Below are 16,886 nucleotides of genomic sequence, written 5' to 3' on the forward strand. Positions count from 1 at the left end.
CCGGGCGCAATAGGAAAGCAGGGGCTGGCAGCGAGCACGGGAGGGGCAGACCCCTGCAGCACTGCTCGGATTCCCCGAGCACAGTCAGACCCGCTCGAGGGGAACGCGAGGGGTTTTGGCGGTGCCCTCCGTGCCGGCAAGAACAGCCTGCGGGCAGTCCAGCTGCTTTTAGCCCAGAGCGTTTGTTTGCTTGCAGGCATCAGGGGCTCCCACTCCTCAAGGACGAGCAGCCAGCACAGACCCCACTCTGAGAGCTGCCAGCACAACCTGGAGTCAAGGCAGCAGCAACTAATGGGACAAATCACAGACCCAAGCCAGGCTTTCATACATTGGTATGTTTATTATTTCAAAGTACAGTATATACATAAGGTATAGCAATACCTTTGAAAACTTTATACAGAAACAGGTATCTACAAAATTAAATCAACAGACATTCTGTGTACAGGACTTACACACATGGATTGGAAGAATCAACATAGTTTCAGTTAGAACATGAAAATGGGAAGGAAACACCCACCCATCTTGGAAAAGCTCTAAATACCACCCAGCTCCCTCTGCAACACAGGCACCTGCCCCTGGACAGGTGAGACAGGGTACACCTGATTCCTTGTGCCACGTACTGCTGTCACAGGGACTGGCACAGGAAGGGTGAAGGCCCCTTGGGATGGGCCTTGCCCTCTGAACCCCTCCCTAGATTCGGGTCTTTGCAGCATGTGGACACTCAGCTTTACACCTGATGCACTGGGAAGTCAGACATACCATTTCCAAATTTTTCTTTTTTTCAGTTATGAGCCAAAACATTGCAATGAAAAACATTTTAAGAGATACTACAGGTGTTGCCAGCAACAAATGAAGATAATGAGAAAATATTCAAGGAAGAAATCAATCTCCAGTTTTCTGGATATTGTAACTAAAAATATTGCACAAGTCTGTGTGGCAGCAAGCCAGTGATTTCTATAGCATAAAATAGTATTCTTCAGGTCAGAGAGTCTGGCTTCAGACAATGACAGTGCTGGATTTTACAGAAGGTGGAAAAGGATAGGCAGCTTTCTTGTAGGGCCTCTAGCAACATCTGTATGTGCGATGTTTGAATTCAAAGAGCACCCTGAGTATTTAAGAAACAGATGTTTAAGCTTGTAAGACAGAACCAGCCACAAGCTTGGAATTTTCAAAAGCAGCCTGTGGCAATAACACATCTAATGGACACTGAATTTCAGTGACAGGCATGTAGCTAAATGCTCCAGGCTGCCTTCATGATTAGTTTATTAATTTACCAGTTTATCTCCAAAATTCAGTTTATCTGAGGACAGTTTTCAGTTTCAGGTTGATAATACAATTTCCAGAACAAGGGTAAGTGGGATGAGATCGCTACACAAGCCTTGCACCCACCCTGTACCAGCTGGTGCTCACCTGTGTGAGCTACCCCACAGAAAATGTTCTCGGTATTGCACCAAGAGCATCACACTTCTGACAAGCTACCCCATGGAAATAGGGCCAGCAACATTTTATGGCTGATACATCAGTGCCTCTCAAAAAGGAGGAACATCTTTATGCCAAGTGCTGGTTGATCCCATCAGGTACACATCACACCCTGGGCTGACTGGAGAGTCACTTGCCAATGTGCAAGCCAGAATGACTTCTCCATCTCTAGCAGATATGCTTAAAATAACACCTGTGGATGACAGCTTTGGTCCATGAAATCACCATGCACAATAAACAATGTGTATTTTGGCTGCTTTGCGTGTCTCCATGACCAAGGAAAAAAGAAGTCTGAGAAGTTATTAGTGCTACAAAGAGCAAGCAGCATTTCCAGCAGGGCAGGAGGACAGCTAACAAGGTTTCTCAACTTAAAAGGAGCAACAACCATGCCAAAAAGAAGTAAGAATTTCCACAAAGCCATTGCACTGATTCCATCTGCACCACACCCCTCCTTCATTCACACTGTACACCTGGAGAACATACATTAAAAGATTACAATATTAACATGGTATCTAAAATACTGGAGTCATTCAGCTGAATGCCTGAAAACATCCAGAGATCCGGTACATTAAATCCTGAAAACACAAACATACAAGAGCTAAGCTATGTTCTAGCATGCAAATTGTTCTAAAGTACTTTTTCTCAGCAGAAGGTCCAAGCTCAGTCATGAACAACTGTCTGTTCGCTTCCTGGAAGCTGTGACCAATCTGTTTCAGCAGTCAGGTATTTTCACATCACTTAAACAACAGTAAAGCAGAGGGTAGTCCCATGACTGGACTGGCCCAAATTTCCTAACATTTCAGATAACCATTGCTCTCAGGAATTAGAAAAATAGATGTATAAAACCCCACCCAGATTAAAGGCTTGCAGTTTCTATATAATGCTCGCTCAGGTTTTAAACAATTTGTTCCCACTCCCCTTTCTAAAGGAATACTCAATCCTTTGACACTGAAGGGACCTGCCATCCCAGACTCTTGAAGCTCTCTGGACCACAAACCAGGCCTTAATCCCACGAGGACTTTTCAGAGATGCCCATCTTTAAACGAACAAGGAAGTTCTACTATCTCGAACCTAACTATTCACACCAAATTAGGCTCTTTTGCTCAATTGGTTTTACTACAAAGCTCAGGCAACTCAGTGGCATCTGAAAATGGAGTTCACAGCCCTAAGTCACCCAGACGCCTGATCAATTATCCCCCTCTGTGCTGCCAGATCAGGTCCCTCATTTTGTGTACGATGCAAACAGTGCCTGCAGTAAGACAGATTTTCCCCCCACACCCCCCTTTTTGATTAAAGTAGCTAAAGCATTGCTCTTGTAAATGTACATTGACTCTTTTCATGACAATAGGAAGTTCAAGTACTTAATAAAAACCTGAAGTATGTATTTACGCTGTGATCTGATCAATTTATTTTGGTCAAAAGATGACAGATACAGAAACTATGCACTTACTGCTGGAATAAAGATATTTCAGATCCTGTATATTACTTATCCTGGAATTAAAATGTGAACATGATGTTGTGACTAACCCAAATCTGGTCACTTTTATAGTCTTCCTCCATCACCCCCTCAGCCACTGAAGGACTAAGTAACAGCTCTCAGTTTGTGCCATTTTGACCAACTAATTCTTCACAACAGTAAAATCAAGGAGTTGCACAGATTTCTGTGCCACTTTCACAGTCAACAATAGATTAAAATCCCATTTAGATAGATTTCTTATTTCTTACCATTATTTTCACTAGTTGGTCTAGCCACAGATAATGACAAAATTTAGCTTCCATTTGTCTTTGAAAACAGATGCAATCACCATATCTACATGTACGTATGTAACAAAGGGCAGCTAAAACTCCTACTTCTTAAATGCTGTTAGTTATGCAGAAGCCCAGAGAACTTTATTAGCCAACTATCTGTATCAGACTTCTTTAGATCCACATGTCTAAGGATCAAGGGTTTACAAGATTTGCTGAACTGGCATTGGTTTCAATTACATGAACTCAAGAATTGAATCAACACTTTCTAATCCCTTAGTTTTACTGTTGTTTCACGCCTCTGGAATAAAGAAACTGACCAGCTGAATGTTAATCTAAAGCAGAAAATATGCAGTATCATGGCCACCACTTAAAACCCAAAATTTTGTGACAAAGCATTATTCCATGCCTATGTCAAAAATGCTTAACTCAAAGATCAGAAATAATATGCAAGAAAGGAAATAAATGTCTGAAAGCCCTTAAAGCTCAGTAACACTGGATATGTTCAATAGCAACTAAGACATAACTGGCTTTATTTTTTTTTTAAGCTCCATCTTTAAGTGACTGATTAATTACACAGTGCAGAAATTAAAATCTCATGGCAACTCACTCCAAACAGTCTGCACTGCAAAGCATCTGTATGTCATTTCAAATAGAAGTTCCAGATAAATGTAGTGTGCAGTGAATTTCAGAAGTGCCTCAGGCTGGTACTGGGTAGACAGAACCACACAGATGCCAAACCCTGTTGATCTCTCACACGAGTGAGCCTGTGTGGTCAAAGGCTGCTTCTGCAAAACCCCAGATGCTTGTGCTGGCAGGCAGAATGTAAAACACAGTGGTCTGTAGCACCTGCCTTTTCTGCATCTTCACGTTGGTTAGTCCCCAGAAGTTTTAGTTATGTCTGCTTTATTCTCTGTTCCAGTTCATGCTTGTGTTTAATAAGCCGTTCTATTTCTGTTCCTAGAGTTTGCAGGTTTTCCTTTAGAGAGGGGGAAATGATAAGGTAAGTTATACATGGAAAATGAGTCCATCAGCACAAAATGCACTAATAAGTCAAAATTACTGTTTATGTCAGCAGGTTGATACTTTCAAGTATCCAGAACAAATGCAAATGATTAGACAGAGCTGGAAAAAACCAAGCTCATTTCAATAAAAGACTCAAAGCTCTGGGCAAGTCTTTTTTTGCAGTTACCAGTATTCTACAGGATGCCTAGAAAGTATAGCATCCAAGGGGAATGATAATGAGAGGAAGAGATCTCCAACTTGTGCACAACACTGCAGCTCAGCTGGCAGCCCGCACACCATTCTCCAGGCTGCCACCTCTCCCTGGCAGCAGATGTTGCTGCCCCAGGAGCTCAAGAAGAGACCCTGCCCTGCTGAAGGCACAGGCACTCCAGAACTTATTTCAAGCAGCAGCCTATTAGTGCAGCATGCTCTGACGGTCCTGAGCTGGAGGTACAGCAGGGATCATATCACATAACTCCCTGGTTAACCCCAATGCTATCAGTGGCACCAAATCACAGTGAGTTGACTTCTGAAAAGCCTTTTAGCAGCTTTTCTGCTGCTATCTGAGGGAGTATCTGAGAACCACAAGAATGTGTGGAAGAACTGGCACAGCTACTCACCTTCAATGTAATATTCTTCAGTAATGTATCCTCTAACACAGCCTGAAGCTTCCTGTTTATCTCTAAGGAGAGTTCCAATGTGAGCCCACTGTCTGCAGGGTGAGATGTATACAGAGATGCCATAATCCCACCACGCCTACTCAAGTGTACTTTGTTGAAGTCAGAGGCCTCTGATGACAGTGTTCCAGCTTCTTCCCGCAAAATATAACTCTGAATAATTCTGGAGAATAAAAAAATAAAAAAAAACAACATCACAGCATTACAAGGCAGAGAAGAGTCAGACACTGAAGTAACTTCAGATTCCTGACATAAATAATTTTATTTTCAAGCAGTACTGTATTACCAAAAAAGCAGTAAAAAGTACTCCTGCAATTTCTAAGTCAGAGGAAAACCTGGGATACCAATAGTGATATAGGAGATCCTGATACGTGAAGACACTACAATGTTCAAGGTCTACTTATTTGGAAGTATTCTGAAAAGCTACTGGGACAAAAAAAGTACTTTAAAGAAGTCTCTACTTTTCTCTGCTGAAAGACTTCAGACACTGAATCTTAAGCTGTCTACACATGAGACAAAAATTACGAAGTCTCTTCTCAAGAGTCTTCCCAAGTTGTGATCATGTTCTGTGAAATGGGACCAGCTGGGTATAAATGTCTGGACTCATTAAGCAAGGGCTATTCCTAACAGGCAACTGCACCTTCCAGAAGCAGGTATATGCCAGTGTTTCTTCCCCTCCTAACTGGACTTCCAGACATTATCCTGTAAGATGAGATTTTTATTTAAGTGGAATCTTGTTTCACACATTAACTAATGACCACCTTTGGCTCAGATGCATTGTTTGTTTGATATGCATACCAGAATACCATCTGGAATGATGCAGATTCTCCTTCCAAAACAAACACAATCAGCACCCTTTTAAGCACATGAGGAGAATGGACTCTTCTGTTAGCCAGTGGCAGCAGTCCACCTCACATTAGCTGCCTGCTGACCATTTTGCTATCAAAAACCCACTTGTGACAGTTAATTCCTCCTGAAAAAATTCGGTAATAGTAATAATTGCCAAACACTTGGCAATTACTATAATTGCTGGAAAAAGATAAGGAAAAAAAACCCCAAAACTAATTCTACTTTTGAAATCTACTGTCACTGCAATATTTTTACTGTTTTAAACATTTTCATTTAGACAATTACTTTTCTTATATAAAGTCCAAAATGCTTGCCTAGTTCATCAGCTCAACACTGAAAACCTGCATGAACACAACACAGAACATACTTTGTTTTTTTCCTGATTTCCTCCACCAGCTGTTTAATGTGATCCTCCATAAACTCCATCTTCTCATTTTTTCGAGCATGTGCCTTCTGCAGCCTTAGTATTCTTTCAACCAAGACAGCCTTGTCCACCTCTGGGAAGCTGTCCACAGCCACTGCAGAGCCAGTGTTCTCAGGGGATCGATCCTCGTTGCTGCTGCGCGCGTTAAGGGACCCTGCCAACACATCAGCATTTGTAAGAACTCCTTTGGCTTTTACACCAGGTAAAGTGCCCCCAGCAGAGCAGTGCATGCACTAATTACCTGTCAGGAGCTTAGGATACTTTCCTCAGGATGCCAGTTTCCCTTTATTTTAGTGCGTTTTCTCTAAAGGACTCTTACAGTGTTGAAATGAGACACACTGGGACAGCAGTGCAGTCCCCTCCCGTGGGTGCTCTGCCTTTGGTGTAAGTCTGCTCCCTTCAGGAATGCTAATTCCCACTAAAACACCTTCATATTCATTTACTCTGCACAAGACTGCGCTGATTTTAAATGTGTGTTTTGGAGTAAACTAAAATTACAATACCATCAAAACTGTACAGACTCACAAAAGCTCTACATATAAACACTCTGCAGCACTGATCACTTAGAGCTTGCAGTATTTTCTTTACTTTCTGCTGTTCTTTCCAAGCATTTGTCTCTCTCACACTGAGATTACAGGACATCTGGACAGAACTAACCCAACTTAAAACTCAAAGATATCAAGGAAGGAAACATGCTGTTTTCAATGCTAAAGATGAGTTCTAACTGGATAGAAAGTAATGAATATTACATAAACCCACTGAAGTCTCTAATGATGCTAATTGATTTCTCATTTACACAGTTGCAACTGTCAATAGGGTAATTAAACAATGTGGGAAGCCACTGCTGATTTTTATTTTGCCTATGGTGGCATGTAAAAAAGTCCTCTATAAACTGGAGTCCTCTTGAGCTTCCTCCAAACATGAAAGCAACAAAATAAAAAAGGCAGGTATTTAAAAAGAGCCAAAATATATGAAGATCATAAACATTACACTTTAATCTCATAATAAGCACCTACAACTGCAGTCAGCCAAGTGCATTTTGGTGCTTAGAGGCTATTTTGTCAGTTTTAATGGGAGGCTGCCCACACACTGCATATGCACAAACCACATAAAGAGCAAGCACACTATGGCAACCTTGCTAGGACTGAAGGGCTGTTTGGCAGCCTGGCTATGGGCTCCATTACCTGATGAACTGGAACGGCTCCCCATGCTGCTGACTTCTTTGTCATAATTACCATTTTCCATCTGATCCAATTTCCTCCGTGCTAGAAGTATTAACAAAACAATGGTTACCAACAGCAGAGTAAGAACTAAAAATTACAGTGTCACCAACATACAGAGCCTCTAATCATCTCTGACCTGCACTAATTTAACGTGGCTTGACAGCTGAAAGACAATGGCAGCAACTAAAAGTAAAACCCAAACCCCATTTCCCTCTGGCCCCAGCCACAAAGCACCTGGATGTAACATCCACCACGATCCCTACACACTGCAGCAGTTGCAGTTGAAAGAGGTAATGTCATATATAGGATTAACTGGTAACAGTAAGACTTCAATTCGATTTTACTTTTGATTAGGTCTACCATGTAAATTACTACTGAATGGCAACTCTGTTCCAGCATCTCATAACTGTATCACTACAACCAGCAGAGTGTAGTACTTGGGCCAGAAGCACCACTCACTCAGTAGGGATCAAGAAGGAAAGCACACAGCTGTTCTTACGTGCACAAAGAGGGACAGGGAAATTGTCTTGCACAGTGCCAATAAGATTTCTTCTTTCAAACACACTTCAAACACATTTAATTATCTTCAAATCTATTTGCATTCAGAGCATATGCATTGTTGGGTATTTAATGACTTCTATTTGTAGACAAAATTAGTCATCAGTCTCGCCATATCCAGCTTTAAAAACTGAAGTGTTCTGTTTAATGTACTAAAAAAATAACTGTCACCAGCAAGTCCTGATACAGAAACTTCTGGCAACTTCTGAACATACTCCTACAAATACTTACAGTGACATTTCAGTAGTCAGATACATCATATAACAAAGATGAAGCTCTTTTGAAATAAGTACTTCATTTTATGTGTAAGCCCACTTCAAAAGTTACATTTTAGACTGAAAATTAACACAAAGGCCTGTAACTGCAGTTTCCACAAGGTCTAACTTGCTCACTCTCATTGTCTTCAGGGACACAGAGAGCTTGAAGGGTGACACTCAAGCAATGAGCACACAACAGACAGGACCTGAGTCTCTACCAGACCCTGAAGGGATTCCAGATGGGGCTGACTCAAAAGTGAAAATAATCTCCACCTAGCTGAAGTTGTTTTGTGAGGTCTTTCAGGTTGGCTGCGTGCTTGCGCTTCTGGGTAGCCAGGTCGTCCTTCAGTTCATCCACGTGAGTCTTCAGTGCCGACAGCTCTTCCTGCTCTGAGGCCAGCTGAGACTGCAGGGTCTCAACCTCCGACTTTCGCTGATCCTCCTCCTTCTGTAACTTGATGGCCTGAAATTGTGATTTTGTTTTCAGTCATACACAAAAAAATTCTAGCCTAACCATAGTGCATGCTTAACACCCCTACCTGCACTTTTCACCCGGGAATCCATTCACGCTTTACTTTTATTATTTAGGCTGAACACTAGCACTTCATGTGAATAGTAAGATTCCTCAACTATCTCCAAACATCTACACGATACAGTACAAAGTCACATGACCTCCCATGACACACTGAGTTTATTAAAAATTACAAACATGAGCTGAGGAACAGCTGACAGTAATAAATTTCACAGGCAAATCAGAACTTTTCGTCTGTTTCAATGACAGTTGCACAAACAACTCTCTGCTCCCAAAGACAGAGCAACACAATGACACTTCCTCATTCCAGTGCAGTGTGCCTCAGGATTTCTTTCCCCTTGGAAACATGAGGTGTTCATATCCCACTGCTACTAATGGCAAACTCAAGGAGAAATTGCAATCCGGTAAGTGAAGACATGAGGTGGTATTCATGTGCCACATCTTTATCTGCATCAGGCATCTCATTAGAGCGAAAACAAGCTGCCCAGTGTACTCACCAGATCATCTTTAGCCTGTTGAACACACTCCAGCTGATTCTGCAGCTCTCTTTCACTGTAAGAAAGCTTATCCAACTGGCTCTGTAAGGAATTGTTTTCAGACTGAAGCTGTGCATTCTTACTGGTTAATTTTTCAGTGAATATCAATAGCTCAGATTCTCTTTTCCGACTACCTTCAATGTCCTTCTGAAGATCAGCAATCAGAGAATTGGAACCATCTATTTCTTCCTTTAAAGCATTGATTTCTTGTTCATCTCTGTCAAAAAAATTGTATCTCATTAGGGATAACCTGAGCTCAAAGACATCAAGTTTTATTGAAATCAAGGCATTCAGGGCAAGCCCACATAAGGCAGGGGAACAATTAATGACCCTGGAGCATCCATTAGTCACTGGATCATTTTAAATGTCAAGGGAGTTTTCACTTAATTTCATGACACGCTGCAGTGCTGAAGTGACACATTTCTGCATCCCACAGAAGGACATGCAGGCATTAGCTCCTCAAGGAAGGCCATCTTTCCATATTCAACATTTCCATATGACCTTCCGATCAGGGTACAAACAAAACCCTCAAAACCAGACCTGGTAGGTAAGAGGAAGGTTTGCAAACCCAATAAAGGTGGCCAATCTGTAAGAGGACCTGTCTTTAAGAGACAGGGAAATACTACAGTTTGGAGTGTCTCTAGGACAGCAGCATGGTGATTCCTGAAACATCCTTATCCAAGCAGTGCAGCTCTGAATCACAGGGCCTGTCTTACTCCACTATCCCTTCCCCAAAAAACAAGTCTCTCCCCTCTACAAAATAAGTTTTTGTTTCTACTGGAAGACTCCCATTAGGAGACCTTTCATCTATCACACCCAACCCATTTGAGTGAAAAATGCTGCATCTTCAGTTGGCATCAGCATTCTAGAGAAAGTGTTTGAAATTAATTCCAAAATTAAATAGCTTTTAAAAATGTTACAGAATAAAAACATCCCTCTCACTTGCTCTTGCGATATTACTTCATTAATTTTTCAATCACAAGATTTTCTACACCTTTTCTAAAACTTTACTTTCAAACATCAGCAGAAAAAACTTCAACTCCCCCACAGGGAGTGTGCATATTCAAATTTAAAAATAAAATTAATATTACACAAAGGAAGAGCACACATCTCATTTAATTTACTGACATATGGTGTAATTACAAGGAGGATCAATTAATTTTAAATCAACAATCCTGTACTGATTTGTTTCTCCAAGAAGAGCTGAGAGACAGTCATTTGTGCTGCAAAGTATCTCACCTGTAGCTCCCATTTAAAAACCTGTGCCAGAAGGCTATGCTTGTATTTCACATTTTCAAATATGTTGTTTCATTATGACAGGATAAATCTCTGCCTAGTAGTCAGGGTTGGACCAGACAAAATTAAAGGTTTAGACCATTCTAAAAGAGATGTCTAGCTTATGCTTAAAAATCTGCCCATGAAGGAGACCAGGGAACACTGGAGGTGATCAGTATCCAATTCAGCCATGAAGTTCTTCCCAGCACTCAACCTAAAATCACGTTCCTCCAGTAAACAAGCATAGCTGAACATTCACTTTATAATACAGCCTTTTATACATTTCAGGATGCTTGTCATGAAATTGAAATAAAAGACAATATGAAATTTGATTTAGGGATAATAAATGTTGTATGGGAAGGATACTGAAAAAAAAATACCCAAGTTGAATGAGAGACATATTTAAGCATGTCTCAATTACCGAGAGGAAAAGATAACTGGAAAAACACATATGTAGTTTCACACTTTGATCAGTGTCACTTTAATTCATTTGGCAAGATTCCAAGTGAAAAAGAACTGTTACTGATCCAAGTGTAGGCTCCAGTAGCCTCTAGCACACTGCATTTCCCTGGAAAGGCTGATGACACCATACAGGTGACCAGCACATAGCAAATGGAACGTGGTTGATTTGCTAAACCCTGAGGAAGGCCTATAATTACTGAAATACTTTTCAATGATAAATGAGAACTGTTTAACAGCACGAGAGGGACAGACCCATGGGTGGTTCTGCTTATCTGACATTTATCTATCTCCATTCATTCAATACCACTGGAACCAGCAGAGTGGACAGCATTTGTATATCCCAGCCCATATGTACCACACAGATGCACGACCATGCTCAGACACTCCTGAATCGCGCATGAGCTCAACCCTCCCCTGAGATTATTTCCCTCACATTCTTAAATGAGCAAACTCTGACACAGCAGAATGAATTCCAGTCCATTAGAAAGACAAGTACCCCATACTGTCTGAATACAGCATCTGCCAATGAAGTAAAATTCTCTTCATTAAATACTTCCAGTCATCCATCACCATTTTAAAGCAATTTGTCTATCTTTCCAGTTTAGTTGCTTCCCCTCTCTCTTTTAATAAAACAAGTACTGGGCACACAGTGAAGAAGACGTAACTTCCAGAGTAGGCTAGAAATCAAGCACATTTTAATCTAATAATGAGGGACGCTGAATTAGATTTATCAGTCTCAATCCCCTCGTTTTGTAAGAGGCCACCATGGTTATCTTCAGTATTAGCAACATTGATTTAAATTAGGACAGGTATTTTTCAAATTAAAATACATTTAAAGCATCAATAACTTCAATAAAACAAACCCTTCCACATATCAGATAATCTTTTAAATCATTACTCAAAGTGCACAGCTGTACCTCTGATGTTGATCCTGCAGTTGATCTACAGTTTTGACTCTGTCCAGCAAATTCTGAATTTCACTTTTCTGTCTATTTATTATTTCTTTATACTTGGATAACTCATCTTCTGTTCTTAAGCGCTCATCCTCTAGACACTTTACCTAAATGGAAAAAAAAATAAAACCAGGAACTATTTAGTGTCACAAACTTCAGAGTTAAATTATTCTGATCAGCTGTCTAGATTGTTGTACAAAGCTAATGTGTTAATTTTTCGGTGGTTCCAAGTAACTTAGAACAATATCCCTAAGTATTTCAGATCAAATAGAGCCAGAAAAATAAACAAAACAAAACAATTAAATTCAGCAAATGTGATTATCATAAGTTCTGTCCAAAGACTAAACTTAGCAGCCTAATGGATCAGGATCCACAGATATCATGTTTCCCCAGTTACCAAGCCAACTCCTTACTATGTCTTGCTCCCTTTTTCCAGTCCTACTGAACTGCTCTGGAAAGAAGGATTGCCATGCTATTCTACAGACTGTCCACAGGTCATGGATAGCATAACCCCTTACCAGAGGTCATGTGTATGAACTCCACAAAACTCATTTCACACATAGGAGAAGCTAATAAGCATTTCATTTATACTAAATTTACAAGATTTGAAGTGTTTATAGGATTACGACTTTCAAATGTTTCTCAACTTTTCAGCCAAATGAGGTGCACACCATGAAGCAAAACACTGCTGTGTTATGGATCAACTCATACTCCCTAAAAAAAAGTTATCCAGAGTCAACAATTATGTATCCCTTCTAGTCTCATGCCAGCCAATCTCTAATCACAGTTTATTCCTGAAGAACTAGAAGTACAATTAAGAGATGGAATGTATTCTTGCTCCAAAACCCCAACACTGCTTCCAGCCCCACTCCAATCCACCTCAGCACACGTTACCTTTGTTCTCAGTGTTCGAAGCTCATCCATGCTTTCCTTAAATGTTCTCTTCAAATCTTCCAGTTCTTTTATTTTTGCATGCTGCACCTTTTCAGAGGGTAAAAACCTCATTGAGAAAAGTAAATGTACAGTGGCACCTCAAAAAAATCTAGGCCGATACAGGCCACCACAACAGCTGAGAGGCCTGAGGCAGAAGAGGGACCCCAAAGGGTTGGTTTACTTCTCCAAAAAGGAAAGCAAAACCTCAAAGCTACTTTATTCTCAGGAGAACCAAGAAGAAAAGTAAGACTGTACATGCTGCTTTTAGGTACACAAATCTATGGCACAACAGGCCCTAGGAAAGCTCTAAGCAAACTGGCACTTGGTCACCTCTGAAGATGGTGTGTGCACAGATGAGCTGTGAGCAGATACAACATCATCAGAGAATTTCACTTTGGGGTTAGCAAATCTCTGCCAAGAACAGAGACTGGTCCTTGTCTCTCCTTGCCATGTATCTTGGCAAAATACTGGTCAGAGAAAGGCCTGCCTGTCATCTGAATTTGTGCTTTTAATTACAGCAACATTCATGTTTCTAAATCAAAGAACATTCATTTTACCTTCATTACATCATATTTTTCCCCAACTTTTTTTTTAAAAAGTGAATCCAAGGTAGTACCTGAAGACATCCTCCAAAAAACAATGCTAGAGGGCAGACACCTGTGATTTAGTATTAGACCACAAAAAAAAGACAAAACCCAAAGAATTTGGCAAAACTGTAAGCAACTTAAAATAAGATTCTCAAAATTAAAGTATCATGGAATTCTTAACCACAAAGTGGACTCCACACACCACATATTTACCTCCAGGTGATCAGACTTCTCCTGAATTTGTTTCTCTAGTTCTCCTTTAGTTATTCGGAATTTTGCATCCAATTCATTTGATTTAATTTCTTCTGACTCCTAAAGGGATTGAAGAAATGTAAGAAGAGTTTTAGAGTTTTATGTTTCCTTTTCTATTCTACGAGCGTACAGACAGCTTTTCACACAACTGAGTGTTCCCTGTAAGCACATCTCTGATAATCCTGACCATACCAAGAAAGACCCCCACACTACATGCCAATCAAGACAAACATTTTCCCTTTTATGTAACAACTTTCCAGTAAAGAAAGCAGTCACTATTCATCTCAGCTTTGGAGCTTGCACAGGATAATTCCTCCCTGCTACAGCTTAAGCTAGAAAGCAATGAAAAAGAAGACTTGGGCACTAAACAATAATTTGACATCTTGAGAAAATGTGCCTACTTGATAGGATTTTATCATTTCCTGACAGTTTTTCCTTATCTGATCTCCTTCTTCTTTTGCTTCAGTTAATTTTGTCATTGCATCTTTGAGGCGTTCTTTGGTTTCCTACAAAAACAGTAATTAAAAGAATGGGTTAAACCTAGTAAAACTCGTGTACTTAACTTCATCTGAGAAGCACAATTCTCATAATGAAACTTCCAGTCTGAAAAGCATTAACAAACACTATTTTTCCCCTTGCTTCGTTCAACCGTTACTTTAGGCAATTCCATTCAACCCACCACTGAGGGCACAACAAAAGGATCTCGTTTATGTGCCATGCACATTTCCAGACAGCAGATTTAATTCTATCACTTAAAAACTAAGACAATTTATTTCAAACACCACCCCCCAAAAAAAACCCTAACAGCAAATGAAAATATGATGACCAAATTAAAGAGAGTTCCACAATATATCCTCCCTTCACATTCTTCCAACATTTCCATTTCAGTATCAGTATTTAAGAGCACTATTCTGAATTTTGCTGCAGGTATTCAAATTAAACAGAAAAACCACTTTAGAAACAGTACATAAAAAGTAAACAGTATAAAAACTACATTACTCTGATTATATTTTCATGTAATGTTATCAGCACCATTTCACCCACCTTGTGTGAATCCATTTCTGTTTTCAATTTGTTCTGAGCCCATTTTACTTTGATAACATGAGAATTGATTTCTTCTTTCAATTTTTCTATTTCTCTGTTGTGTCGAGTGGCTTCACCATCCTGAGAAAATTTCATAGGTTTTTCATAGTTTAATGATCCAGTATTTCTACAACAAAACTCCTGCCCAGTTATCAAGTTGTTTTTTTCTTAATGTCTGGATTTTTCAAAATCACGCACATATTTGAGAATGCCCAACAATGCTTTAATCCAGTGGGGAAAAAAAACCCCATTAGTGTTGTGGTTTGAATAGCAAGGTAAGGTTGCATTAGTGTTAGTATATGTTAATGTTACATATCTCTGAAAAGACAAAGCACCACAGAGATGATTTTTATTTCAGAAGAGTAGTTTTCAGGACTTTTAAGATGTGTCCTTCTGTGCACAGTACCCTTGCTCAGAAGAGGCAAAAATTAAAGTTCTATCCCCAGTCATTTATTAACTTTTGGATCTTCCACATGAAATAGAATTGTACAACACAGCCGTGAAGAAGAATACAAAAAGACCTAGGTAATTTAATAGTAATCTCTTACTGCTTTCTAAAACGAGTAGAAAAATTTTGGATGAAAAATCCTATTGCTTTATTATCTATTTTCAGTTGTACAAGAGAGGAAATACAGAGTGAAAACATAGGAAAACAGCAAAAAATAAGATGGCAATAATTTAATGCCATTACAGCCTTTAAAAAAAAATCTGAAGCCAGAAACTACTTCAAAATCTGCAACAAGCTGTTTTCTCAATTTCGTCAAAAAAAAATCCCTAATGTTTCACAAACTAATTTTCAGGGAAATATTAAAAGGAATTCCAAAAAGATTGCAACGAGAACTGAATAACTTTGTTCCCCTTCCCTTGGAGGAAAGGCACTTTCACAGCTATGCAGCAAAAACTAAAAGAGAATACGTTTTACCAAGTACAACAGCAAACAAGTGATGATGTTCTGACAGTGCTTTTAATCAAGTCATACAGCAATACTTGGAGTACCTTAGCTTCATAGAGCTGGTGCAATCTTCCTTTTTCCTGAGAAAGTTGTTTGATTTTATTTGTAAGCTTTTCTATTTCTTTGTTTGCATCTCTCAGTCTTCTCTCAAGGACCTCTTTTTCCTTTCGGAGGTCAAGTGACTCCTTCTCTCCTCGGACGTATTTCATCACCATCGTCTCCTTTTCATGGCGAGCTTCCTCACATTTCTTGTTTGCCTTGAAAAATATCAAATCAGAATGAATCAATCTAGTATTTCATAATTAACTGGATATTTTCAGTATTGCAGTAGAACAGCATAAGAAGGCAGGACTCAAAAGCTCCAGTTTGGCAAAGACTAACATTAAATCCCTCTTAAGCATTGAAATTACTCACACTCCTAACAGTGAACATATATCTATGCAGCTGCATCTTCACAGCTGAACATCTCATATGAGTTATCAATACATTAGTAAATTCTTGTTTAGAAGGAAAGAAGTATAAAGTTTAGGAACAAAATAATTTTGCAAATACTCAGTACTGGTCCTCTGTCTTCCCTCATCCACATGCCAACTGCACAATCATTATACAGTGGCTAATTTTTCAGATGGCTCCCTTTCAGTGGCTTAATTTTACAGATGCCCCCACCCCAGCATTAGCAAGTTCTGCTTCAAAATAGAAATAAAAAACCTAAAATCAGACACTGAGCTTTAGAATACATGCAATAAATACTTGGCATAATATGATACTAAGAAGGAAAAAAAATCCCAGATTTCAATAATACATAAAGACAAAATAAGAGCTTTTTGCTGGAATTGAGAAAAATATTAATTTTCTGACATCCTGTCTGAAAAATGCTATTATCAGCTTTTAGCTCCTTTTGAATCAAGTTCAGCTTACAGGTAAAGAAGATGAGATTTCCTTGAGAGCTGAATTCAATACATATAAAAATAGGTATTTTTTTTAAAGAGTTATCAGGCACTCTGAAGTGTTAACAGCTATTTGGAAATTCACTGCTGACAGTTATCAAAAATGCAGATATAACTGCACATTAGGAGTTCCAATTTTGGAAAATTTTGTCTTAC

General features: G+C 39.5%; 1 protein-coding gene across 1 annotated transcript in view; it reads right to left on the minus strand.

Annotated features, from left to right (window-relative positions):
* Positions 1-320: 320 nt before the first annotated feature.
* Positions 321-16,886, minus strand: part of CCDC186 (coiled-coil domain containing 186) — a 34,911-nt gene continuing 18,345 nt past the window's right edge. The window contains exons 5-16 of the mRNA XM_008634431.2: positions 15,828-16,040; positions 14,793-14,912; positions 14,150-14,254; positions 13,710-13,808; positions 12,871-12,957; positions 11,941-12,083; positions 9,248-9,503; positions 8,492-8,681; positions 7,365-7,445; positions 6,124-6,334; positions 4,851-5,070; positions 321-4,204 (exon numbers count right to left, since the gene is read on the minus strand). Coding sequence (XP_008632653.1) covers positions 4,121-4,204; positions 4,851-5,070; positions 6,124-6,334; positions 7,365-7,445; positions 8,492-8,681; positions 9,248-9,503; positions 11,941-12,083; positions 12,871-12,957; positions 13,710-13,808; positions 14,150-14,254; positions 14,793-14,912; positions 15,828-16,040 — 1,809 coding nt within the window. The 3' untranslated portion in view covers positions 321-4,120. The remainder of the gene's footprint in view (positions 4,205-4,850; positions 5,071-6,123; positions 6,335-7,364; positions 7,446-8,491; positions 8,682-9,247; positions 9,504-11,940; positions 12,084-12,870; positions 12,958-13,709; positions 13,809-14,149; positions 14,255-14,792; positions 14,913-15,827; positions 16,041-16,886) is intronic.

This window comes from Corvus brachyrhynchos, unplaced genomic scaffold, assembly GCF_000691975.1.
Source record: "Corvus brachyrhynchos isolate BGI_N302 unplaced genomic scaffold, ASM69197v1 scaffold705, whole genome shotgun sequence".
Classification (NCBI taxonomy): Eukaryota; Metazoa; Chordata; class Aves; order Passeriformes; family Corvidae; genus Corvus; species Corvus brachyrhynchos.